The 27,036-nt window shown below is 47.3% G+C and overlaps 1 protein-coding gene across 1 annotated transcript; it reads left to right on the top strand.

Moving 5' to 3' along the window:
• Positions 1–22,722: 22,722 nt before the first annotated feature.
• Positions 22,723–26,628, top strand: LOC308273287 (HLA class I histocompatibility antigen, alpha chain G-like; the record flags this gene model as incomplete). The annotated part of the gene is made up of 6 exons (XM_080710368.1): positions 22,723–22,786; positions 22,986–23,330; positions 23,601–23,873; positions 25,789–26,064; positions 26,177–26,290; positions 26,483–26,628. 6 exons carry the CDS (start codon positions 22,723–22,725, stop codon positions 26,626–26,628), a joined length of 1,218 nt encoding a protein of 405 aa, XP_080566494.1.
• Between the last annotated feature and the right edge of the window lie 408 nt (positions 26,629–27,036).

Genomic DNA, 27,036 nt, shown 5'->3' with positions numbered 1-27,036 from the left:
CTTCGGCAGGTCCAGGTCCTGGCAGAGGCCAGAGCGGGCTTCTCCTGTACTTGGCGCTGCGGCCACACGGGGGCGCTGTGCCCCCCAGACCCTGCCTGAGCAGCATCCGCACCTTGGGGCTGGAAGTCCTTGGAGGGTACTGAGCTGTCTGAGCATCTGCGGAGGGTCCAGTTCCAGAGCCTGGAGGAGACAAGGAGAGGGGCTCTCAGGAGCCCTGGGCCCTCCCTGAAGTTTCTGTCTTCCTGCTGCCACTCCTCATTGCATGTGTGCAAATCAATCTTTATTTTTTTTTCCTTTTTCCATTTCTGTGGTACTGGGGATCTACCTGAGTACACCCAACCCTGTTTTTTAGTCTTTATTTTAAAACAGGGTCTCCCTAAGTTGCTGAGGGCCTCACTAAGTAGCTGAGGCTGTATGTGATTCTCCTATCTCAGCCTCCCAAATACTGGAATTACAAGCTGAACCTCATGCCCGACTCTTTTTTTTTTTTGGTACTGGGATTCCTGGAAACCCTTATACTTCTGGGCTACACTCCCAGGCCTATTTTATATTTTTATTTGGAAACAGGGTCTCATAAGCCAGCTGGCTTCGAACCTGCACGATCCTCCTGTCTCCAGCTCCCAAGCTCAGGGATTACAAGTGTGTGCCACCACGCCTGGCTCATGCCCGGCTCTTAATTTCTTTTTTTCACTTTTTTTTGCGGGTCTGGGGATGGAACCCAGGGGCATTTGACCTCCGAGCTACACCCCCCTGCCCTATTTTTTATTCTTTATTTTGAAACAGTGTCTCACTGAGTTGCAAAGAGCCTCACTAAGTAGCTGAGGCTGTCTGCAAACTGTGGTCCTCCTGTCTCAGCCTCCTGAATGCTGGGATTACAAGGGTGTTCCACCACACCCGGCTTCTTAATTTCTTATAACTATTTATTTATTTATTTATTTATGTATTTATTATTTGAGGTACTGGGGTTGAGGCCCCAGTACCGCCAAGCTACACCCCACCCCTACTTTTTGGTTTGTTTGTTTGTTTATTTATTTATTTATTTATTTATTTATTTATTTATTTATTTATATTGTGGTGCTGGGAATGAAATCCAGGGCTCTTCTACCTCCAGGCTACACTCCAGGGTCTAAGACAGGGTCTAAGTTGCTGAGAGCCTCACTAAGTAACTGAGGCTGGCTTTGAACCTGTGCAATTCTCTTGTCTCAGCCTCCCAAGTATTGGGATTACAAGTGTGCACCACCACACCCAGCTGGTCTTTTTATTTTTGAAACAGAGTCTCACTAAGTTGTGAAGGGCCTTACTAAGGAGCTGAGGCCATCGAACTGCGATCCTCCGGTCTCCGCCTCCTGAATGCTGGCATTATAAGTGTGCACCACCACACTCGGCTTATTTTTTATTATTTTTTATTTTTTAATTTTTTTAAATTTTTTATTGGTGCACTGTATTCATACATCATAGTGGGTACAAACTTTTGTAGACATACATGCACACATTGCCCAGTCAGCCCCCACCCGATCCCCACCCCATTCCCTCCCCATCCCTCCTTCCCATGCTTGGCTTAGTGGTTGACATCTAGTATTATAGCAATTTATCCAAAATTAAAAATGATAATCTCACATAACAGTTTCATTTGTCTGATACCAAGCTTTTGATAACTTAAAGATAACATTTCAATATTTCTTTTTGCTTTCTTTCTTACCAGAGAATATTTTTTTTAGGTGAAACTATCATACATTTATTTATTTATTTTTCAGAAAAAAAATCTATCCTAATATGGAATATGAACTCTAGATACCCAAACGATCTCAAAAAAGAACAAAGCTAGAAGATATATATTTTCTGATTTCAAACCATATAAAGCTACAATAATTGGAACAGTGTAGTACTGTTCTAAAGGCAGATATATAAACCATTGGAGTTAAATAAAAGCTTAGAGCTAAATTCTTCCATATATTGTCAAGTTATTATTATTTTTTTTTGGTGGTACTGGGGTTCCTGGAAGCCCTTCTATCTCTGGGCTACACTCCCAGACCTATTTTTACATTTTTATTTGGAAACAGGGTCTCCTAAGCCAGCGCGCGCGGCTAGCTTCGAACCTGCGCGATCCTCCTGTCTCTGCCTCCCAAGCGCGGGGATTACAAGCGTGTGACACCACGCCCGGCGTCAAGTTATTTTTGACAAGGTTTCCACGAACATTTGGTGGAGGAAATAATAATCTTTTAACTAAATATTGTTGAAAAATAATAATTACATGAAAAAGAATAAAATTGGACCCTTACCTAATCCCATATACAAATATTAACTCAAAATAGATAAAAAGACCTAAATATAAATCTTAAGACTATAAACTTTTAGAAGAAAATCTGGGTCATAAAACCTCACAACATTGAAATTGGCAGTGATTTCTTGGATATGATTTCAATGGCACAGGCAACAGAAGAGTATACAAACTCCCTAAAAAAAAAAAATTGTATATCCAAAGACAATGTAAACAGAGTTAAAAGTTACTGATAGAATGGGATAAAATATTTCCAAATGCTATATCTGAAGGTATATTAATATTCCAACTAGAAATCCTAAAAATTAACAACAATCAAAGCAAACAATACAATTTAGAGATAGGTAAAAGACTAACATAAATAATGAATCTCCACAGATAACCAATCTTAGTTGTCTGTTGGATAGAAAATCTTGTTTCTCTGGTTCTGGTGTGTGTTACCTATTTCTTCTTTGTAGTTAATCTCTTTGAGTATTTTCTCTAGCGCTGGTTTTGAAGACATAAATTCCTTCAGTTTCTGTTTGTCATGGAAGCTTCTTATTTCTCCATCTAATTTGATAGAAAGTTTTGCTGGGTAGGAAATTTTTGGCTGGAAGTTGTTTTCTTTCAGAGTTTGGAATATGTTACTCCAAGCCCTTCTGGCTCTCATAACTTGGTTTGGGAAGTCTGGAGTGATTCTAATTGGTTTGCCTCTGAATGTCACTTGGCCCTTTGTTTTTGTTGCCTTTAAGATTCTCTGCTTGGCTTCCACATTGGTCATTTTGACAATTATGTGGCGTGGGGATCCTCTTCTCTGATCCTGTCTAAAGGGAGTTCTATAAGTTTCCTGGACCTGTTTATCGACCTCTTGCTCTATGTTTGGAAATTTTCTGCTATTACTTCCTTGAAGAGATTGTTGATCCCTTTGGTTTCACCTTCTTTTCCCTCCTCTATTCCAATTATTCTTAGGTTAGCTCTCTTAAAATGGGCCCATATTTCTTTAATGTCAGATTCCTGCTGTCGGATTTTTTTTTTCTAGATTAGAAACTATGCGTTCATTTTTGGATTGATCATCTTCTAAGAGCGAGATTCTATTCTCCATGTAGTCTAATCGGTTGTTTGTACTGTGAATTGAGGCCTTTACTTCATTAATTGCATCCTTTATCTCTTTTTGGCTCTCTCTGAATTCTTTTCGAAACACTTCTATTATTTCTACAGTTATTTTCCTGATTTGATCTTCTAGAAATCTCTGAATTTCTGTTTTATCGGGTTCTGATGTTGTGGGGTTGTGGGCATTTACTGCTCCATTGTTATTCCTCTTTCCCATGATTTTGGAAGTTTGTGCCTTCTCTGGGTTCTTCCCTTGGGTCACTATGAGTTCACTTAAGGTGCTCTGGATTTCGAGTCTATGGTATCTCAGACCCCACTACTCCTTTACTGGGTTGTATCGCAGAGTCTCAGACCCAGGGAGTCAATCGAGGCTGCTTTAGACCATGGGGGGTGCCAGGTTGCACGTTCTCCTATGGTGTGATCTCTCTGCCACCGCCACTCCCCCACTGGGTCAAGTCCCTGGGAGTCAGTACTAGGATTTCTCCTCTGGGGCCCGCAATTTGACTCACTGCTGTTGAGTACGCAGATGGAGCTGTCGTGGACTCGGTGATTTCGCTGTTGCCGCCGCCGGTGGCAATATGGCACCGCTGTTACGCCCTCGGCCGTGAGGCTGGTGTATTTCTTCTCTGGTTTTGAGCTCCGCTCTGAGTCCCTCGGCTCGCTGTCCGCCGCTTCTCTCTGGAGCCTGGTGGGCTGTTGAGTGCATTGGTCTGTAGCCATAGCCATCCGGTGAACTCGCCGCTGCCACCGGCAGTAAGGCGCTGCTGCTGCATCCTCAGGCGTGAGGCCGGCATATCTCCTCTGTGGCTCTGAGCTCCGTTCTGAGTCCCCCTTCTCTCTGGAGCCTGGTGATTTTTTTGTTTCTCTGGTGATGGTGTTTTCTGGCTATGAAAGGCGCTGATTTTGTGGTAATGGAGATTGGTTGTTAGCGGGGCTCTTAAGCCCCACTTTTCTCGATCACCATCTTCCCGGAAGTCTTATTTTTTATTTTGAAACAGGATCACACTAAATTGCAGAGGTCCTCCTCACTAAGTAGCTGAGGATGGCTTTGAACCTGTGATCCTTCTGTCTTAGCTTCCCAAGTACTGGAATTTAAAGTGTGCATCACCACGCCCAGCTTCCCCCAATCCTTTTTATTTTTAATTTGGAAATAGAGTTTTGCTAAGTTGCTAAGAATCTCATTACTTGGTTCTCTCAGACTCCTGTGCTACCCACCTGGCTTGCTTACAATTGTGTGTGTGTGTGTGTGTGTGTGTGTGTGTGTGTGTGTGTGTGTGGGCTGGAACCCAGGGGCATTCTATCTCTGAGCTTCACCCCAGCCCAGTTTTATTCTTTTATTTGGAAACAATGTCTTGCTGAATTGCAGAGGGACCCACTAAATTGTTGAGGTTGACTGCAAACCTGCATTCTTCCCATCTCAGCCTCCCAAGTACTGAGATTATAAGCATGTGCCACCAGGATCAGCTTTATTTTTTTTTATTTTTTATTTTTTTTGGTGGTATTAGGGATGGAACCCAGGGCCATTCTACCTCTGAGCTACACCCCCAGCCCTATTTTATATTATTTATTTATTTATTTATTTATTTATTTATTTTATTTATTTTTGTGGTAATGGGGGTGGAACCCAGAGGCCTTCTACCTCTAGGCTATACTCCCAGACCTTTTTTATACTTTATTTGGAAACAGAGTCTCACTAAGTTGCTGAGAGCCTCACTAAGTAGCTGAGGCTGGCTTTGAACCCATGCGATCCTCCTGTCTAAGCCTCCCAAGTGCGGGGATTACAAGCGTGCGCCACCACGCCCGGCTATTTTTTTAATTTTGAAAGAAAGTCTTGTTAAGTTGCTGAGAGCCTTGCTAAATTGCTAAATCTGACTGGGAACCTCTGAACCTCTGGTCTCAGCTTCCCAAGTACTGGGATCACAGGTATGTGCCACCATGCCCAACTATAGTCTTACACTTCTGTGTGTGTGTGTGTGTGTGTGTGTGTGTGTGTGTGTGGTACTGGGGTGGAACCCAGAGGCTTCCAACTTCCGGACTATACTTCCAGACCTATTTTCTATTTTATTTGGAAACAGGGTCTCACTAAGTTGCTGAGAGCCTCACTAAGTAGCTGAGGCTGGCTTTGAACCTGCAATCCTCCTGTCTCGGCCTCCCAAGCGCTTCTTTTTTTAAAATTTTTTGCAGTACTAGGAATGGAACCCAGGGACATTTTACCTCTGAGCTACACCCCTAGCCCTATTTTTTATTTTGAAACAGGGTTTCACTAAGTTGCAGAGGGCCTCACTAAGGAGCTGAGGTTGTCTGGGAACCGCAGTCCTCCTGTCTCAGCCTCCCAAATGCTGGGATTCCAAGCGTGTGCTGCCATGCCTGGCTAACAGACTTACTCTTGATTATAGGTTTGAGGACTTTTTGGATTGTGTGTCCAGGAGACATATGCACCAATGTTTAAGGCAAAGAGTAAAAACAACCACATACATACCAACAGGAAAGTAGTAAGTTATGTATAATCATAAAATGTAAAACTTCAAGCTGGGCATGGTGGTGTGTGCTTGTAATCCCAGTACTTGGGAGGCTGAGACAGAAGGATCGCATGTTTGTGGCCAGCCTCAGAAACTTGTGAGACTTTCATGAATCTAGTGAGACTCTTTTTCAAAATAAAAATAAACCAGGCGTAGTGGCACATGCTTATAATTTGAGTACTCGGGAGACTGAGACAGGAGGATTGCAGGTTCAAAGCCAGCCTCAGCTATTTAGTGAGAACCTCTGCAACTTAGTGAGACCCTATTTCAGAATAAAGAGTAAAAAATAATAGGGCTGGGAGTGTAGCTCAGAGGTAGAACGCCCCTGGGTTTCAGCCCCAGTACCACCAAAAAAAAAAAAAAAAAAAAAAAGGTAGGGCTAGGGGTGTAGTTTAGGGGTAGAATGCACCTGGGTTCAGCCCCTAGTGCCACACACACAAAATAAAACTTAAACTGGCATTCTCAAAGCTGCAATGTGAGGCATTCTCGATTAATTTTTTACAAATAAGAGACAGAAAATACCAAAGTTCATCACAAGGATCCTTAGCAAGAAGCTCTCACCCTGGAGCCAGGCAGCCCTCAAAGGCTTGTGAGTTATGAGTTGTCAGAGGGAGGCTGGGAGGCCGGGAACACAGCTCCAGCACGGGACCTGGCCGCTGCCCATGGCATCTCCACAGATGTGCTGGCACACAGAGGCGATCTGCTGTGCAGGCCAGCTCAATCTTGCAAAAATTTTTTTATTTTCAGAACTGGAGATTGAACCCAGGGGCATTCTACCTCCGAACTATAACCCCAGTCCTATTTTTTTTTTTTTTGTTTGTGTGTGTGTGGTACTTGGAATGGAACCCAGGGGCATTCTACCTCCAGCTAAACCTCCAGCCCTATTTTGTATTCTTTATTTTGAAACAGGGTCTCACTGAGTTGCGAAGAGCCTCACCAAGTAGCTGAGGCTGGCTGTGAACCTGCGATCTTCCTGTCTCAGCCTCCGAAGTGCTGGGATTACAAGCGTGCGCCACCATGTCTGCCTGTCCAATTTCATAGTTTCAATTAGTGTTCGTGTGGTAAAATGTAGGCAACACATCAAATTCTTTGTAAGAGCCAGGTGTGGTTCTCAGTACTTGGGAGGCTGACACCGGAGGATCACAGGTTCTAGGTCAGCCTCAGCTACTTAGGGGCAGTCCTCTGCAATTTAGTGAGACCTTGTTTCACAATAAAAAAATTTAAAAATAGGGCCGGACATGGTGGCTCACGCTTGTAATCCCAGCATTTGGGAGGCTGAGACAGGAGGATCAGCTACTTAGTGAAGCCCTTTGCAACTCAGTGACACCCTGTTTCAAAGTAAAGAATAAAATATAGGGCTGGGGGTATAGCTCGGAGTTAGAATGTCCCTGGGTTACATCCCCAGTACTGAAGAAAAAATAAAGAATAAAAAATAGGGAAATAGAGAGCCGGGTGTGGGGGGGCATACTTGTAATCCTAGCATTTGGGAAGCTGAGACTGGAGGATTGCAGTTCGCAGGTTCATGGACAGCCTCACCTACTTAGTGAGGCCATTTGCAACTTAGTGAGACCCTGTTTCAAAATAAATAAAATATAGGGCAGGAGGTGTAGTTTGAAGGTTGAATGCCCCTGTACCCACAAAAATAAAATAAATCCCCAGACCTACACAAATAAAAGAATAAAATATAGGGCTGAGGGTGTCGCTCAGAGGTAGAATGTCCGTGGGTTCCATCCTCAGTACCACAAAATAATAAATAAATAAATAAATAAATAAATAAATAAATAAATAAATATAGTAAGTACTGGGGTGTAGTTCAGAGGTAAAATGTCCCTGCTTCCATCTCCATTACCAGAAAGCAAAATCAAAAAGTCATGAATATAATGAAAGTCATGATTATAAAAATTCAATCAAAGACATGAATATAAAAAACAAAAAAGCATAATAATTCGAATTTTCTTTGGAGGCAGTATCAGTCACCTTCTCCTTCCTATCTACATAAAACTTAGCAGCTGTGCTAGGCTGATTCTCTGATGGCCCCAGTACCGTCCCTGATTATCTACCATCCCCCATTTATTCAAGCAAACGATACAGCAGGTGCTGCTGTGAAGGGATTTTGCAGATATAATCAGGGCCCCCTCCGATGACAATTATCCAGGGAGCCCCTAAAAGAGCAGATGTGAGAGGTTTCCTCCACTGCGGGCTTTGAAAATGGAGGGGCCTGTGGCAGGGGGTGCTGGGAGTTGGGGACACCTCCCCTCCCAAACCTGAAGGCCCACAGGAGTAAGGGACCTCAGTGCCACAAGTACCGGAAATGGCATTGTGCCCACCAGCTCCGTGGGCTTGGAGGGAGACCCTGGGCTGGAGCTGGGAGCACGGCTCGGTGAGACCCTGGACAGACTCTCTGTGCACACCGTGCCTGGATTTCTGACTAAGGAACAATAAACAATAAAGAAGGGTTGTTCTGCTGGGCCTGGGGGCCGACACCTGTAATCTCAGTACTTGGGAGGTTGAGACAAGAGGATCGCAGGTTTGAGGGCAGCCTCAGCAATTCGGTGAGGCTCACATCAACTTGATGAGACCCTGTTTTCAAATAGATAAAACAGGGCTGGGGGTGTAGCTTGGAGATAGAGTGCTCTGGGTTCAATCCACAGCACCACATGCACACAAAAAAGTGTTGTTCTAAGCTTGTGGTGATTTATTGTGTGTTAATCAAAAATAAATTCATAAGCCAGGCATGGTGGCACATGCTTGTAATCCCAGTACTTGCGAGGCTGAGACAGGAGGATCGCAGGTTTGTGGCCCAGTCTCAGCTATTTAGTGAGGCTCTCAGCAACTTAGTAAGGCCCTGTTTCAAAATAAGGAATAAAAAATACGGCTGGTGGTATAGCTCAGAGGTCGAATGCTCCTGGGTTCCATCTTCAGTACTACAAAAAAAAAAAAAAAAAAAAGAATTCATAAGTTTATGCCGCAGATAAGCACAGATAAAGGTTTTCCCTCCTAGAATGAATCTGTCACTGTGTGCACACTAAGTGCATAAGATAAAATCTTTTCTAGGTCTCTAATATATTACATAATTATATAATAATAATTTCTATATATTATACAATTATATAATAATTATAATTATATATAATTTTTGTAGCACTAGGGGTTGAACCCAGGGGCCTTCTACCTTCAGGCTATTAACCCAGCTGTAATTTATTTTTTATTTGAAAACAGGAACTCATTAAGTTGATGTGAGCCTTACTGAATTGCAGCGTTCCTCCTGTTTCAGCCTCCCAAACACAGAGATTACAAGTGTGTACCACCACACCCAGCTCATATTTTTATTTTATTTTTATTTTTATTTTGCGGGTCTAGGGATGGAATCCAGGGGCATTCTACCTCTGAACTACAGCCCCTACCCTATTTTTTATTCTTTATTTTGAAACAGGGTCTCACTAAGTTGTGGAGGTCTCACTAAGTAGCTGAGGCTGTCTGCGAACCGCGATCCTCCAGGCTCAGCCTCCAAATTCTGAGATTACAAGCGTGCGCCATCACGCCCTGCTTTCATATTTTTAATTTTATGATTTCTGTGTGATGCAATCTCACATTAATATAGTCATTTTATTCATTCATTTTCAGAAACTAGGGCCAGGAATGGTGGCACGTGCCTGTAACCTCAGTAGTTCTGAGGCCGAGACAGGAGGATTGAGGGTTCAAGGGACATAGCAACTTAGTGAGACCCATAGCAACACAGTGAGCCCTGTTTCAAAAATAAAAAATAAGCCAGGCACGGTGGTGCACTCTTGTAATCCCAGTACTTGGGAGGCTGTGGCAGGGATTGCAGGTTTGAAGCCAGCCTTAGCTACTAGGTGAGGGCCACAGCAACTTAGTGAGACCCTGTTTCCAAATCAAATACAAAATAGGTCTGGCAGGAGGATCGCGCAAGTTCGAAGCCAGCCGCGCTGGTGTAAGAGACCCTGTTTCAAAAATATAAAATAGGTCTGGGAGTGTAGCCCAGAGGTAGAAGGGCTTCCAGGAACCCCAGTACCACCAAAAAAAAAAAAAAAAAAAAAAAAAAAAAAAAATAGGTCTGGGAGTGTAACTCAGAGGTAGAAGGCCTGAGGGTTCCATCTCCAGTACCAAAAAATAAAAATAAAATAAGCTGGGCATGGTGGTGCACACCTGTAATCCCAGGATTTGGGAGACTGAGCCAGGAGGATCACAGGTTCGAAGACAACTTCAGCAAGAAGTAAGACTCTCCCTGTTTCAAAATAAAGATAAAATAGAGCTGGGGGGTATATTCAGAAGTAGAATGACTCTGCCCACCTCTCCTCTTTACCAGATATACCGCAACCTGCCCTAATCTCTTTACACGTGTGGACCTCTTCTTCTAATTTTTTTTTTTTTTTTTTTTTTTTGGTAGTGGGGATTGAGCCCAGAGGCCTTCTACCACCAAGCTACATTCCCAGCCTGATTTTTTTTTTTTTTTTTTTTTTTTTTGGTGGTACTGGGGATGGAACCCTTCTACCTCAGGACTATACTCTCAGACCTATTTTATATTTTATTTGGAAACAGTGTCTCTTAAGCCAGCACAGCTGGCTTCAAACCTGCGTGATCCTCCTGTCTCTGCCTCCCAAGTCCGGGGATTACAAGCGTGCCCACCACGCCCGGCCCCAGCCTGATTTTATATGTTATTTGGAAACAGGGTCTCACTAAGTTGCTCAGAGCCTTGCTAAGTTGCCAAGGCTGGCTTTGAACCTGCGATCCTCTGTCTCAGCCGCCCAGGTTCTGGAAGTACTGGCACCACCATTGTGCCTAGCATTGGAGCATTTTAATTGAAGAAATGGCAAACTGGACCCCATGATCAGGACAGCTGACCACAGCGAGGACAGACAGACAAAGGGGCAGTACTAAAGCCACACTTCAGGACTGAGGGGGTGGAGGGCTAAGGGGGAGGGCCTGAGGGATGAGAGAGGCAGAGCGAAGGGCTGGTGAGGCAGGAGGGAAGGAGAGAAAACTGATGCAACTTGGGAGGCTGAAACAGGAGGATCGCAGGTTCGCGGCCAGCCTCAGCTACTTAGTGAGGACCATAACTTAGTGAGACCTTGTTTCAAAATAGGGCTGGGGTGTAGCAAGGAGGTAGAATGTCCCTGGGTTTCATCTCTAGTAATACACACACACACACACACACACACACACACACTTCTCAACTAGCTTGCCTGTGACCCCGTCTACTTGGGAAGCAGGAGCAGGAGGATGGAAAATTTGAGGCCAGCTTGAGTAGCTTAGCAAGAACCTGACTCAACATTAAAAGAGCTGGGATGTAATTAAGTGTTAGAGCAAAGTGCAAGGTTCTGGGTTCAATCCCCCATGCAAGACCTTTTTTTTTTTTTTTTTTTTTTTTTTTTTTTTGTACTGCAGGTTAAACTCAGGAACATTCTATTTCTTCTCCTTTTTTTTTTTTTTTTGTGGTACTGGGGGTGGAAACCAGGGGCTTTCTACCTCCAGGCTATACTCCCAGACCTATTTTATACTTTATTTGGAAACAGGGTCTCACTAAGTTGCTGAGAGCCTCACTAAGTAGCTGAGGCTGGCTTCGAGCCGGTGTGATATTTCTGGAATTACAAGCGTGGCTACCACGCCTGACCTCTGAGGTTGGTCTTGAACCTGTGATCCTCCTTTCTCAGCCTCCCAAATATCAGATTACCACTTCTGCTTCTTGCCCCGGCCCTTTTTATTTTGCAAAAAGGTCTTGCTAAGCTACTGAGCACTACTGGACTTGAACTTGCGATCCTCTGTCTCAGCTTCCCAAATACTCGATGCAGGCATGCACAACCACACCTGGCCTTTTTTACAGATGTGTGTGTGTGTGTGTGTGTGTGTGTGTGTGTGTGTTACTGGGGATGAAACCCTGGGGCCTTTTACCTCTGAGCCACAACCCCAGCCCTATTTTATATTCTTTATTTTAAAACAGGGTCTTAGGTGCAGAGGGCCTCACTGAGTAGCTGAGGCTGTCTGCAAACCACAATCCTCCTGTCTCAGCTTCCCAAGTACTGGGATTATAAGTGTGCCACCACAACCGGCACTATTTTACAGATTTTTATTTTTTTATTTTTTAGGTGGTACTGGGGATGAAACCCTTCTACCTCCGGGCTACACTCCCAGACCTATTTTATATTTTTATTTGGAAACAGAGTCTCTTAAGCCAGCTGAGGCTGGCTTCGAACATGCACGATCCTCCTGTCTCTGCCTCCCAAGCGGGAGGGGATTGCAAGCCTGCGCCACCAAGCCGGGCGTTACAGATTTTTAATAGATGTATCTTTGGTGCCTCATAGAGTGTTATTTTATTTCTTAATACATTCAGGGGGGTTGCCTAAAATGAACAGCTTCCTTATGTTAATCGGGTTAAAAACAGCACTACCGAGTTTTCCAATAGCTGGGCACGTCACTTAATGTGAATAATTCATACAATCGGGGACTGCGTGAGCACGGGTGAAGGGCACTTTGGCTGTGTTAAACACTTGCTATTTGAGGTGATCAGCGTTTTTACAGACCTGGTTGGAGTCTGTAGACTGTAACACATGCTTTCATCAGCTTCTCCCAGCTTAGTCTTCCCTTATCTAGGGTTTGTTCTCCACATTTGCAATTAACTGAGGTTAACCAAGGTCTAATAATATTGTCAGTGATTCCAGAAACAAACAATTTAGCCAGAAATGGTGGCACACACCTGTACTCCCAGTACCTCAGAGGCTGAGACTGAAGGGTTGCAGGTCTGACACCAGCCTCAGCCTTAATGAGACCCTGTTTCAAAATAAAAAATAAAGTTGGACTAGCTGGGTGAGGCAGCGCACGCTTGTAATCCTAGTACTTGGGAGGCTGAGACAGGAGGATTCAAGTTTCACGGCCAGCCTAAGCAACTTGTGAGGCCCTCCACAACTTAGTGAGACCCTATTTCAAAATAAAGAATAAAGCCGGGCGTGGTGGCGCACGCATGTACCCCGCGCTTGGGAGGCGGAGACAGGAGGATGGCTCAGGTTCGAAGCCAGCCGTGCTGGTTTAAGAGACCCTGTTTCCAAATTTTTTTTTTTTTTTAAAGTATAAAATAGGTCTGGGAGTGTAGCCCGGAGCCACCACTACCGGGCGTGGTGGTGCACGCTTGTAATCCCAGCATTTGGGAGACTGAGACCGGAGGATCGCGGTTTGCGGACAGCCTCAGCTACTTAGTGAGGCTCTTTGCAACTCAGTGAGACCCTGTTTCAAAAGTATAAAAAAATAGGGCTGTGGATATTGCTTGGAGATAGAATTCCCCTGGGTTGCCGGGCGGTGGCGCACGCTTGTAATCCCCGCGCTTGGGAGGCGGAGACAGGAGGATCGCGGTGGTTCGGAGCCAGCCTCGCTGGTTTAAGAGACTCTGTTTCCACATAAAAATGTTAAAAAATAGGTCTGGGAGTGTAGCCCGTGGGAGTGTATACCGGAGGTAGAAGGGCTTCCAGGAACCCCAGTACCACCAAAAAAAAAAAAAAGAATTCCCCTGGGTTCCATCCTCAGCACCACAATAAGAGGGGAAGAGGAGGAGGAGGAGGAGGAGGAGGAGGAGGAGGAGGAGGAGGAGGAGGAGGAGGAGGAACCTACTACCCAGCAATACCACTTCTGCATATCTACCCAAAAGAATGGAAACCAAACTACCACAATAAATAAATAAATATTTTCCAATATATCATAAGAACTGAACTTCAACTTTTTTTTTGCATCTCTGCATTTTCTGAAATAGGAGTTATAGACTCAGTCATATGTACCTGTCAAAAAGCAAATTTACCATAGAATGTGTGTGTGTGTGTGTGTGTGTGTGTGTGTGTGTGGTGCTGGGGATTGAGCCCAGGGGCAATCTACCATAGAGCACCCCAGCATCCGGATCCTCCTGGCTCAGCCTCCCAAGTACTGGGATTTTAAGCGTGCACCACCACATCTGGCTTCACTTCTATAAAATTCCTTCTATATCTTTTCAGTATTACATAAGTGAAGTGTGAAGAAGATATCAAAGATCATCTGATGGCCATTTTATTTTTTTGTGGTAGAACCCAGAGGTTTTCTATCTCTGGGCTGAGAGCCTCACTAAGTAGCTGAGGCTGGCTTCGAACCTGTGCGATCCCCCTGTCTCAGCCTCCCAAGCGCTGGAATTAAAGTGTGCGCCACCACAGCCAGCAGCTGAAGGCCATTTCTGTTAACAATGTTGTGGGCAGCAAAGTTCGAAGGCGCCGCTGCTGGGGCGGCAGCTCCCCCTGCAGGGCCCGCGCGGAGGAACCGGCGCAGCGCAGTGACCACCGACCCGGGGATGGAGCCGCAGGCCCGGAGGATGGAGCAGGTGGGGCGGGAGTTTTGGGACCGGGAGACGCAGATCATCAAGGATGTCGCAGGAATTTACAGAGAAGGTTCACTCTGGAAGAAGAAGAAGAAGAAGAAGAAGAAGAAGAAGAAGAAGGAGGAGGAGGAGGAGGAGGAGGAGGAGGAGGAGGAGGAGGAGGAGGAGGAGGAGAAGAAGAAGAAGAAGAAGAAGAAGAAGAAGAAGAAGAAGAAGAAGAAGAAGAAGAAGAAGAAGAAGAAGAAGAAGAAGAAGAAGAAGACCAAGGAGAAGGAGGAGACATTGGGATTGGATATGGGGCAGAGAGTCATCCATGGCTCTCAATCAGCTTCCAGAACAAGGGTCCTGTGTTAGTGTGTGTGTGGTGGGGTTATGGGGATTGAAACCAGGGAGGGACATTCTACCTCAGAGCTACACCCCTAGTCTTTTTTGTTTTGTTTTGACACAGGGTCTCACTAGATTGCTGAGTCTCCCCGCGTTGCTGAGGCTGACCTCGGACTTGTGATCATCCCGTCTCGGCCTCTCAAGTACTGGATTACAGGGTGGTGTGCACCCACAGCCACACACCCTGCTTGACGGTTCTGAAAGAAAGGTGAGCCCTGGGGTGCTTCACTCCCCACGTTTGAATCTGCCACGCTTGGATCTGAGAGCCCAGGAGCACTCTATCCCAAGAATCCCATCTTCCTCTCCATTTGGAGGTCAGCCCCACCAGCGAAAGGAGAAATTTTCCCTGTTGCGCTTGTCTACGCGTTGCTGCGTCTCCTTCCCGCCCTCCCGCTATCTAAGGAGCAACTTCACATAAGCTTTGCCACATCCATCGCCTCCCACTAGCGCTGGATGATCTGAGCCGCGGTTTCCTTAGCGGTCGGGAGCTCAGCTCCTCTTTCTGGCGATGCAAATCGCGCAGTCTAGGTGTCCTGAAGGTACTCGCGGAGGAGGCGTCTGTCTGGGCCCACGTCACAGCAATATACCACCTGGATGACGTGCGAGTCTGGTCCCGCCCCCAGCATCAGCCCCTCCTTCCTGAGCTAACCAATAAGGCACTTACCCCGCCCCCAAACTCCACCCCGCCATCCGCTCCACCTTCTGGACGGCCCAGCAGTCAGGCCAGCCCACCGGACCCGCCCCGCCCACCCGCCCCAGAGGCCCGCCCACCTGGGACGGCTCGGCCCCGCCCATAGACCCGCCCCCTTTTAATTCTTTTTTTAAAATAATTTTTTATTGGTGCATTGTAGTCATACACGTCATTGGCATAAAAAAAAAACAAACTTGTGGAGATCCGGGCGTGGTGGCGCTTGGGAGGCGGGGACAGGAGGATCGCGCTGGTTCGAAGCCAGCCGCTAGGGCTTAAGAGACCCTGTTTCCAAATAAAGTATAAAATAGATCTGGGAGTGTAGCCCGGAGGTAGAAGGGCTTCCAGGAACCCCAGTACCACCAAAACCAAAACCAAACCAAACCAAACCAAAACAAAAAACAACTTGTGGAGATATACATGCACACATCACCCAATCAGCCCTTACCCAATCTCTAACCCCTTCCCTCCCCCTCCCTCCTACCCATGCTTGGCTTCCTGATATGTTTAAGTACATCATGTGCTTTAAAGAGTTTCCCTTATCCTCCCTCTTATCCCCTAAGATATGTCACCTGGAGACAGGATGGTAGGTTTGCAGCCAGCCATTTCAGCTGCTTAGTGAGGCCCTCTGCAACTTGGTGAGACCCTGTTTCAAAGAAAGAATAAAGCCGGGCGCCGAGGCACATGCCTATAATCCCAGTACTGGGGAGGCTGAGAGAGGAGGAAGATTGTAGGTTCAATCTTCCTGTCAAGGACAGTCTCAGCCAGTAGTAAGACTCTCATCGACCTAGCGAGACCCTGTTTCCAAATAAAAATAGGGCTGGGGTTATAGCTCCAAGGTACAATGCCTGTGGGTTCAATTCTCAGTCACACACACACACACACACGCACAAATGAAAAAATCGGGAGGCTGAAACTGGAGGATCGCGGTTCGTGGACAGCCTCAGCTACTTAGTTTGCCCTCCACAACTTAATGAGACCCTGTTTCAAAATAAAGAATAAAAAGTAAGGCAGGGGGTATAGCTTGGAGGAGGTCTAATGTCCCTGGGTTCCATCCCCAGATATGCAAAAAAAAAAGAAAAGAAAGAGAAAATAGGCCTGGGGTGTGTAGTTCAGAGACAGAATGCCCTTGGCTTCAATTCCCCAGTACCACACACACAAAAATAACAATAATAATAATAATAATAATAATAATAAAATAATAATAAATAAAAAGGGCTGGGGGGATGTAACTCATGCCTTTGGGTTAAACCTTCAGTAATAAGTCTGGTCCTGCACTCATGTGACCTCTGCGCGGGCAGGGGGGGCCCGGAAACCCCCCCCCCAAGAATAGTGCACGTGAAAACTCCTCCCCCGGAAATGCATACCTTAAAGAGGAAGAGCCCGCCTCTTCCGCTCTGGGATGGGCGCGGAATGGGCCTCTGGGATGGGCGGAGCTCCTGGACCTGTTCTGCTCCATCCCCAGGGATGGAGGCCGCATTAAGAAAGGTTAATGGCTTTCATATTGCCCCCCCCACCGTGCTTTTATGCCCGCCGAACCTGCGCTTTATCTTACATTTATGAACTATCACATAAACTGCTGGCATGAAATAATATCTTTCCTAATGTCTGGTTGTATATTTTTCACTTTTTTTTTTTTTTTTGCAGTACTGGGGATGGAACTCAGGGGCATTCTACCTTTGAGCTACACACCCAGCCCAATTTTTTATTCTTTATTTTAAAACAGAGTGAGTTGCAGAGGTCCTCACTAAGAAGTTGAGGCTGTCCTTGAACCACGATTCTCCAGTCTCAGCCTCTCAAATGCTGGGATCACAAGTGTGTGCCACCACACCTGGCTATTTTTCACTTTTGTTTGCTGTTGTCATCATACTGGGGCTTGAACCTGGGGGTGTTCTACATCCTCAGCCCTATTTTAATTTTATTTTGAAACAATATCTCACTAGCTTGCTGAGAATCTCACTACTTTTTTAGGCTGTCCTCAAACCTTTCATCCTCCTGTCTCAGCTTCCCAAGTACTAGGATTATAAGTGTGCCACCACAACTGGCACTATTTTACAGATTTTTATTTATTTATATTTTTTTAGGTGGTACTGGGGATGGAACCCTTCTACCTCCGGGCTACACTCCCAGACCTATATTTTTATGTGGAAACAGGGTCTCTTAAGCCAGCTGAGGCTGGCTTCGAACCTGCATGATCCTCCTGTCTCAGTCTCCCAAGCGCGGGGATTACAAGCCTGTGCCACCACACCCAGCATTACAGATTTTTAATAGATATATCTTTGGTGCCTCATAGAGTGTTGTTTTCATTTCTTACTTAATACATTGTCTTTGCCTGTGGAGTCAACTGAAGCCTTTAGCTCTAAAACTACAATAGAGGCAACTGGTGCCTCTGTTTACCTCCTCCCCTCTGGGGTCCGGCCTGGGAATAGGAAAGGTAAACTTTGTGTGCTGCTTCAAAGCACCCTAGCTGATGAGCAACTAATACTGCTCAATACAATAGAGCCGAGGGCCAGGTATGCGGCAGACTGGCTCAATCGGGCACTAAATATGAGCACTGAGTCCGTTCGGGACTGAGCTTCTCAGAAAGGTAGACAAAGGTTTCGGTTGCAGTTCTGCAGCCACTTATCTGCAGCGATTTTTTTCCCTTTTTATGAAATTAACTGCTTTAAGTTCCTGTTCACAGCGCTAAAAGTGGAGATTCCTCTCCAGGAAAAAAATCTGACATGGACAAATGCCTCTTGTGCAATTGACACTTTATTACAAGAACCCAGAAAATTTATATCCTTCACCAGTGAGATTAATAGTAAAAAAAAAAAAAAAGAAGAAGTGTAATCACCACAAAACAATAGTGAAGGACATGTAAACAAAGTAAAAAGACACTAGTCCAGCATTCAAGATTAGCTTCGGATCCTGTGACCAAATCCAGCCCCCTGTCCTTGAGCCCCCTGCCCTTGCAGACAGGCGGCTCCAAAGGGCAAATTTTAGAAGGCACAGGCACGCCCAGGGCTTGGAGAAGACGGCCTCCCATGGAATCTCCTTTAACTCTTTTCGGAACTTTCCATTCCTAGGGCTTAGTCCATATGGCTGGCATGGGGAGATATGGCGATCCAAGGGGATGCGATGGAGGTCTCCCAGGTTTCGTCCATATTGCCATCCAAAGTCTGAAAGCTTAAACAAGCTCACAACACAGTTTAGCAGATAAACACCAAAAAGTAACATGAAGTTTTTAGATTTAGTTGTCAGATGTATTTCTCTAGCTGCTGAGCACTTTTCCTCAAATGACAGGCTTATTAGAAGCCTATTTCTCTTTTAATAATCCATATTCCTATCACAAACCCTCTGCAACTTCCTTTTCTTTTCTGATTACCCTGATTCTCTCTTTCCCATTTGGGACAATCTTAGGATAAGCTCTTCTTCATACAAAAATGCTTTCTTATTCTCACCATATTTCCTTTCTTTCACACTTACACATTTATTATATCTGTCCTTTGTTCTGACATATTCATTTCTTAACCACGTGGCACCTGCCTCCCTGTCTTGGGCAGCGCACATACTGGGTGTAAAGGTCAAGAATCTTCCTGGCCTTCGGCTCTATTGTATTGGGCAGTATTGGCTGCTCATCAACTAGGCTGCTTTGAAGTCACACACAAAGTTTATCTTCTCTGTATCTAGGTCGGATCACAAGGAGAAGGGGTAAACAGAGGCACCAGTTGCCTCCCTTGCAAGTTTTTAGGGCTAATGTCTTCAGCTGACTCTTAAGGCTTTTACTATAGGTTAATGATTAGAATGAAGGTCAGAGATAGAGAGGAATTCTGTGTTTGTAATTGCTGTAGCTGGAATGCTTCCACAGTATCTGAATTCTTACTAGATTTATATCTTTGAGCAGAGCCAAGGGCGTTTAGAGGCTTAGACAAATTACTAGAAAATTTATTTTCCACGGACTCAGTTTCTCCCACAGTCCTGATCTTACATCACTGGAGCAATTCGTGTGGAAAATTAAAAGAATCATTACCAAAAGAATAGTAGTTATGAAAGAATATCTAAGAGTGGGGGAGTACTTTGGCCAGAGACAACACTTCCCCTCGGGGCACTGCTTCCTTTAAGCTTAGCCAATTTTTGCGTGGGAATATCACCTGCAAATGCCAAGGAAAAGGAAGTAGAGGCGGCACAGGTAGATTCTTGACCCTTGCACTTAGTACGTGCACTGTCCGGAGACAAAGAGGCACCACCTGGCTAAGGGATAAGTAACTAGCCCATTGCCTTGGTAACACTGATGAGAAAGATACCAATACAAAATCTATTTAAGGGTTGGGGTCCCCAAAAGGGGCTGGAGTTCCATTTTTGGGCTCTCCAGCATGCGGGTCAGCACGCTGCTTTTTCTTTCTCTTCTCTATTTCTTACTGCTCTATTTCCTAATTTTGTAATAAAGATTTATTCAAGCTGCACTGAGCTACCTGTTAGTTTTAATTTTTCTATTCAACCAACCTTAGTTGAATAAGAAAAAGAGCCCCCCCCCCACCATTTCAAACTGTAACATTAGTGGCGCCCAATGGTGGGGCACGTGGCTCTGTAATTTTCATGGGACTTTTTGTCCAGTAGGAAAAGTCTGATCCCAAAATGCTAAGGAAGAAAGATCTCATATTTCTCTGCACCCAAGTATGGCCACAGTATGTGCTGGGGGACGGAGAAATCTGGCCCCTTCAGGGAAGTTTGGGGCACATTGACTTTTGCTAACAGCTGTTAGCTTCTCCCAGATGGACTGGCTCCAATTAGCAACACTGTTAGGATAAGCAGCCCAATCGTGCCAAAGATGGCGCCTCTCTGGCTTCTCTTCCGGATTGTGCTGGCTACCTCATAGCCAGCCAAAGGGGGCACGGGATGCCCAACAACCAGTCCCCTGATAACACACTCACTGGGGTATGAACCACTCAATCAGTAAATGCCCCGTACTTCGTGCAATCTTCCGCTGTGAGCGGAAGCCCCCTCCTTTTAAGAAAATCCTCAGCTGCCTGATATAAAAGGGAGCTGGGCTGTCTTAATAAAGCTTTTGCTTGCTTGCTTGCTTGCTTGCTTGCTTATCTCCGACAGCTGGCCTTGGGTTTTTTCTGTGACAGACTTCCACTTTCAAACACAACCTGATGGCCGGGCGTGGTGGCGCAAGCTTGTAATCCCAGCATTCGGGAGGCTGAGACCTGGAGGATCACGGTGCGGATAGCCTCAGCTACTTAGTGAGGTCCTCTGCAACTCAGTGAGACCCAGTTTCAAAATAAAGAATAAAAAATAGGGGAGCGGGTGTAGCTCGGAGGTCAAATGCCTCTGGGTTCCATCCCCAGACCCGCAAAAAAAAAAAAAAAAAAAAAAATCAAACACAACCTGATGAAACATGGCCCTGGGCCTTCCAGAACAATGAACAAATAAATGGGCGTTGTCTGAAGCTCCGATGTGGTAGTTCTTTAGGCAGAAACAGGAAACCAATACCCCGGCTCAGCTGTTTACCTTCTTAGCACATACACTTCCTGTACCCGTTTATGAACTATCAAATACACTACTTGGATGAAATAATATCTTTCCTAATGTCTGGTTGTACATTTTTCACTTTTTTTTTTTTTTTTGCAGTACTGGGGATGGAACTCAGGGGCATTCTACCTTTGAGCTACACCCCCCAGCCCAATTTTTGATTCTTTATTTTGAAACAGAGTCTCACTGAGTTGCAGAGGACCTCACTAAGTAGCTGAGGCTGTCCTTAAACTACGATCCTCCAGTCAGCCTCTCAAATGCTGGGATTACAAGTATGAGCCACCACACCTGGCTATTTTTCACTTTTTGTTTGCTATTGTCATCGTACTGGAGCTTGAACCTGGGGGTGTTCTACCTCCGAGCTACATCCCCAGCCCTATTTTAATTTTATTTTAAAACAGCATCTCACTAGCTTGCTGAGAATCTCACTACTTTTTGATGCTGTCCTAAAACCTTCCATCCTCCTGTCTCAGCCTCCCAAGTACTGGGATTAGAAGCATGCACCACGGTGCCTGGCCAGACATTTTGCTTCTTAGCATCTCCTTTGCCTGTGTTTAGTTGTATTTCCCCAGCGAGGCCGACTTGTCTGTCCCATCTGGCTCTCACCCAGGCTTTGTCCCTCCAAATCTTGATGTACTGCAAGGCTGTGAGAGCAGGAGCCAGACGTAGCCTCCTGTAGTTGCTTTTCATAATTTCTATTAATCAGGTTCAAGAAAATACTAACAAATGTTCCTGGATAATATGCATGTATATCCCTTAGCTGTTTTTTTTTTTTTTTTGTGGGTCTGGAACCAAGGAGCATTCTACCTCCGGGCTACACCCCCTGCCCTATTTTTTTTTTTTAAACAGGGTCTCACTGAGTTGCAGAGGGCCTCACTAATTAGCTGAGGCTGTCAGCTAACCTCGATCCTCCGGTCTCAGCCTCCGGAATGCTGGAATTACAAGCCTGCGCCACTAGGCCCGGCTACATCTTAGGGACTTTTAGACACGCCTCTGTATAAAGGGTAAACATCACTGCTTCAGCAGGTAGGATTACAGATCAGTACAGAATATCAAAACTGTGCTGCCAGTATGAGAAAATTAAAGGGAAACGATCTCTGTGGGAATCTCCGTGTGGTGTCCCGGGCACTTGTCCAAGATTGAAGGGGAAACCATACTTTCCCCACCTCCTTTCCCCACCTAGCTCTTTCTCTCTGCCGTCCACTCCCTGAGGGTGTGCGTTCTTCTAGAAGCGTCCAGGGGTACAGTTGAGAGCAGATGTATAGTTTAGTGAGAGGGAATCCAGGCAGAAAAGTGGATATTCTTCGCATCCGGTATTTACTACTTGCTGGGGCTACGGAAAATCCAGCCTGCTGGTTGTAACGTTGAAATTGAGTCGAGGGTCGCAAAGGAGGCAAAATCCAGCAAAGGAGTGTGATATTAGGCCCCTTTTATTAAAGTCTCTGCGGAGGATATTGGAGAAGGGGGGTTATCAGTCAGCAGAGTCCGCTGCAGAGGGGAAGTGAGGGTATTTATATAGCCGCGGCCTTAGGGGTAGGGGCTAGCGATGAGTCTGCCCCCCCCATCTGGAGTCCGCCCTCCCCCCACATCTGGCTTCCGCATCCTGTCCCACCGCTGGCGCTGGAGGAGAGGGGTCCGGGCAAGGCCCCGGGCCTGGCACGGGCTCTCAGCAGCGGACCGAGGGCAGCGCCTGGGAGGAGAAGCCACGCCCTGGGAAACTCCCCACCTCCCCGGAGTTACTTTTCTTCCTCTGCAGGCCGGACTCGGGTTTTCAGACGCAGCCCCAGTTCTCCTCACTCTACTGGTTTCTAGAGAAGCCAGTGAACGTCGCCGAAGATAAAGTACTGAAGCACCTGCAGGAACCCAGACTCTCCAAATCGGCTGGGTCGTGATCGTGCGGGCCATGGCCCCCCGACCCCTGCTCCTGCTGCTCTCGGGGATCCAGGTCCTGGCCGAGATCTGGGCGGGTGAGTGCGGGGTCGCGAGGGAAACGGGCTCTGCGGGGAGGGGCGAGGACACCGCCCGGGAAGCCAGGTCTGGACGCTCCTGGCTCCCTCTAGGACTGCCCAGCCCTGACCCCTTCCGCGGCCCGACCTCCGCCTTCCACTCCTCCTCTAAACCCCATCCCGTCCCGTCGCAGCCCACCGCTCCTCTTCTGCCTCCCAGGTCCCCGCGCCCTGCCCCCCGGGCCCCCATCAGCCGGGGTCCAGGTCGAGTTTCCCGCGCTCCCGCCCGCAGGCTCCCACTCCCTGCGCTTCCTCCACATGGCGGTCTCCCGGCCCGGCGGCGGCGGGGAGATTTTCTACGCCTCGGTGGGCTACGTGGACGACAAGCAGTTCGTGCGCTTCGACAGCGACGCGCCGAGCCTGCAGGTGGAGCCCCGGGCGCCCTGGATGGAGCCCGAGGGCCCCGGGTACTGGGAGGCGCAGACCAAGATCGCCCAGGCGCACGCGCAGAAACTGCGCTCCAGCCTGCGCTCCACGCTCAGCTACTACAACCGCAGCCTGGACGGTGAGCGCCCAGCCCTCGGGATGGCGGGGTCGACCGGTCCGGGGCAGAGCTTCACTTCCAAGCCCCAACACCCTTCCGGTCCCTGGACCTAGTTAAAACCCCGGGATGTTGGCTCAGATTTCGGTTTCAGTTTAGGGGTCTCGGCCCCGACCAATCACTGCCCTCCGGTCTTGGGCTCTGACCAATCACCGTTCACAAACCTCGGGGCTAAAAGGAGTATAAGGGCGGGGCGGGGCCGAGGGACCTACCTAACCTAGGGGTCGGGGGCAGGGTCTCACTCTTTTCAGTGGCTGTCTGGGTGTGATCTTGGGCCAGACGGAGGCTTCCTCCGCGGGTATGAGCAGTTCGCCTATGATGGCCGGGATTACATTTCCCTGAACGAGGACTTGCGCTCCTGGACCGCGGTGGACCAGGCGGCTCAGATCACCAGGCGCAGGTGGGAGGACTCTGGCGATGCTGAGCACTACAGGGCCTACCTGCAGGAGGAGTGTCCGGAGTGGCTCCACAAGTACCTGGAGAAGGGGAAGGATGCACTGCAGCCAGGTAGGTACCAAGGTGTGCCGGTAGCCCGCCAGAGTTTAGGGGGAAAATGAGATTGTCACCAGATAGATGCTTGCCTCTTCTTCCCCTCCCCTGAGTCCCGAGGGCACGGAATCCTCCAAGGGTTTCCAGATCCTATTGCAAACAGTGACTCTAAGACTCACCCTTCTCTCAGGGATCCAGTCTTCTTGGGATGGAAAGAGAGAGTGCCTCAAATAATTTATCAGATCAATAGAGATTTTTCAACTATACCAAAAATGCCACCAAGGGAACAAACTAGATGCCGCCAGTAAGATCCTCAAGGAAAATCATTGAGCTCTGGATATAAATTAGCTGAGGATGCCCAAGTTGATGACATCTGTGAGAGCAAAAGTTATCCTATGCTAACAGAATTTGAAGAAAAGAGTAGTAATGTATTTTTAAAAAGAGGGAGGAGCATTTGGGAGGCTGAGACAGAAAGATCCAGGTTCACAGACAGCCTCAGTTACTTAGGCCCTTTACAACTCAGTGAGACCTTGTTTCAAAATAAAGAATAAAGGCCGGGCGTGGTAGCACACGCTTGTAATCTTGGCATTCCGGAAGCGGAGACCGTGCAGTTCGGGGGACAGCCTCAGCTACTTAGGCCCTTCCCGACTCAGTGAGACCGTGTTTCAAAAAATAAATAGACTAAAATAAAATAGGGCTGGAGGTGTAGCTCGGGGGTAGAATGCCCATGGGTTCCATTCCCGGTACCACACACACACACAAACACACACAAACACACACACACACAACAAACACACACACACACACACACACACACACACACACACACACACAAAACCGGTCGTGGTGGCACATGCTTGTAATCCCAGCTCTTAGAAGGCTGAAACAGAAGGATTGCACAGGTTCAAAGCCAGCCTCAGCTACTTAGTGAGGTTCTCAGCAACTCAGTGAGACCCTGTTTCAAAATAATGAATAAAAAATAGGGCTGGGTGTGTAGTTCGGAGGTAGCATGACCCTGGGTTCCATCCCTAATACGGCAAAAAACATATATATTTAAAGAAATAGGGCTGGAGGGTGTAGCTTGGAGGTACAATGCCCTGGGTTCCATCCCCAGTACAGGAAAAAAAAAAAAAAAAAAGAATAAAAAATAGGGCTGGGAGGGAGAATGCCCCTGTATTCTATGATACCCAGTACCACAAAAAGGGGTGTGTGTGAGAATATAACTAGATCTATAAAAAATAGTTTGACTTGGACTCCATTTTGTAAAACTGCCATTGTATAACATTGGGTGTGCTTACATTTTGGTAAAGGTAGTATTTCCTGGAAGTTGTGAATGCCAAACCCTCCCCCAGCATCCCCTTCAGCCATTGAGGTAAAGATTGGGAGGCTCTGTTCCCACCAATAGGAGCACACTGCCAAAGCCCCCCCCCCCAAAAAAAAATGAAATGCCCAGCAGTTTTCCGCCATGCTGTTCCCACACACTGACTCCCTGGCGGCAGGATCCCTTTTTACAAAAAGTAAAATTCTCCCTGTGTGGGTCTTGGGGGGAAATAACTTATCAGCACGTTACTTTGACCCTAGCAGCAGCCTTGGGTACCACTGGATGACCTTCTCTCTCAGACCTTGTTCTTGGCTTCTTTGAGGTCTAAATCCAGCTTTTGTGAGTTTCTTGGCCTTCACTCAGATCAGAGCCCTGAGCTTCTCTCAGACACCTGGAGCCTCTCACCTTGGTTGGTCTCAGTCTGATTCTAGACCTTTCCAAGGAATAGCAGAATATCCCAGAAGCCCGAGTCCAGGCTGGTGTGTGCATTTCACTATCCCACTGTACCTTCATTATTACCCTTTCTATTCTCAAGATGGTCACATGTGTACTGCCTCAGTAGCCCATGGGAGGTACTGCAAAATGTCTGAGTTTCCTTAATCTTCTCCCCAGACCCCCCAAGGACACACATTACCCATCACCGCACCTCTGATCATGAAGTCACCCTGAGGTGCTGGGCCCTGGGCTTCTACCCTGCCGACATCAGCCTCACCTGGCAGCGGGACGGGGAGGACCAGACCCAGGACATGGAGACTGTGGCCACCAGGCCCGCGGGGGATGGAACCTTCCAGAAGTGGGCGGCTGTGCCGGTGCCTTCTGGGGAGGAGCAGAGATACACGTGCCACGTGGATCATGAGGGGCTGCCCGAGCCCCGCACCCTGAGATGGGGTGAGCAGGGCTGTGGGCACAGAGCCTGGTGTCAGGAGAGCGGGAGGCGCCCGGGACCTCGGCAGGGTCAGGGCTGAGAGCTGGGGTCACCCTGCCCTCCCTCTTTCTTTAGAGCCTCCTCAGTCTACCCTGCGCGTCGTGGGCATCGTCGTCGGCCTGCTTGTCCTTGGGGCTGCGGTCACTGGAGCCGCGGTGGCTGCTGTGAGGTGGAGGAGAAGGGATGCAGGTGAGGAGGGCGGGTCTGAGCGTTCTTGCTCAGGCCCCAGGACCAGTGTCCTCTGCCTCCTTAGTGAGGAGCGCCACCCACACACCCTGCCTGCCAGCTGGGGCCCTGTTTTCCGACACTTCTTGTCAGGCAAATGGAGACAAGGTCACATTTATCCCCTGCTGACGTGATGATGGGACCTGATTCCAGCAGGGAGAGAGGTCGGGGACATCCTCGCGGAGGACTGGCTCCAGAAGGGCACCTGGTCCTCCTGCTGCGTGTCTGCCTCCTTCATGCCTCCTGGTCCTTCCCTGGGCCCGCGCCACAGTTCTGGAAACTTCCCTGGGGTCCATTATTAGGGGGTTCCTTTAGACTCTCAGGGCCCTGCCTCCTCTCTGGCCTCTCACAGGTTGTTTTCTTTTCACAGACAAAGAAAAAGGGAGATACACTCAGGCTCCAGGTAGGTATGGGGTGGGGCTGATCCCAGCACCCTTGGGTGCTAATGATGGGAGTCCAGCGGGTCACCCATACTTCCTTCTTCGCCATGTCTTCTCTGGGCTCTGACCTCTGACTAGATCTGGTCTTTTCTCTCTCTGTGTGTGTATGTGTGTATGTGTGTGTGTGTGTGTGTGTGTGTGTGTGTGTGTGAGTAGGGATTGAGCCCTGAGGCATTCTACATCTGAGCTTAACCCCCAGCCCTATTTTATTTTTATTTTGAAACAGGGTCTTGTTAGGCTTATAAGAGTCTCATTACTTGCTGAGGTTGT

The sequence above is a fragment of the Muscardinus avellanarius genome, assembly GCF_963383645.1.
Source record: "Muscardinus avellanarius genome assembly, chromosome: 14".
Taxonomy (NCBI): Eukaryota; Metazoa; Chordata; class Mammalia; order Rodentia; family Gliridae; genus Muscardinus; species Muscardinus avellanarius.
Note: the sequence above shows the minus strand (reverse complement) of the source record. Positions and strands in the feature narration are given on the sequence as shown.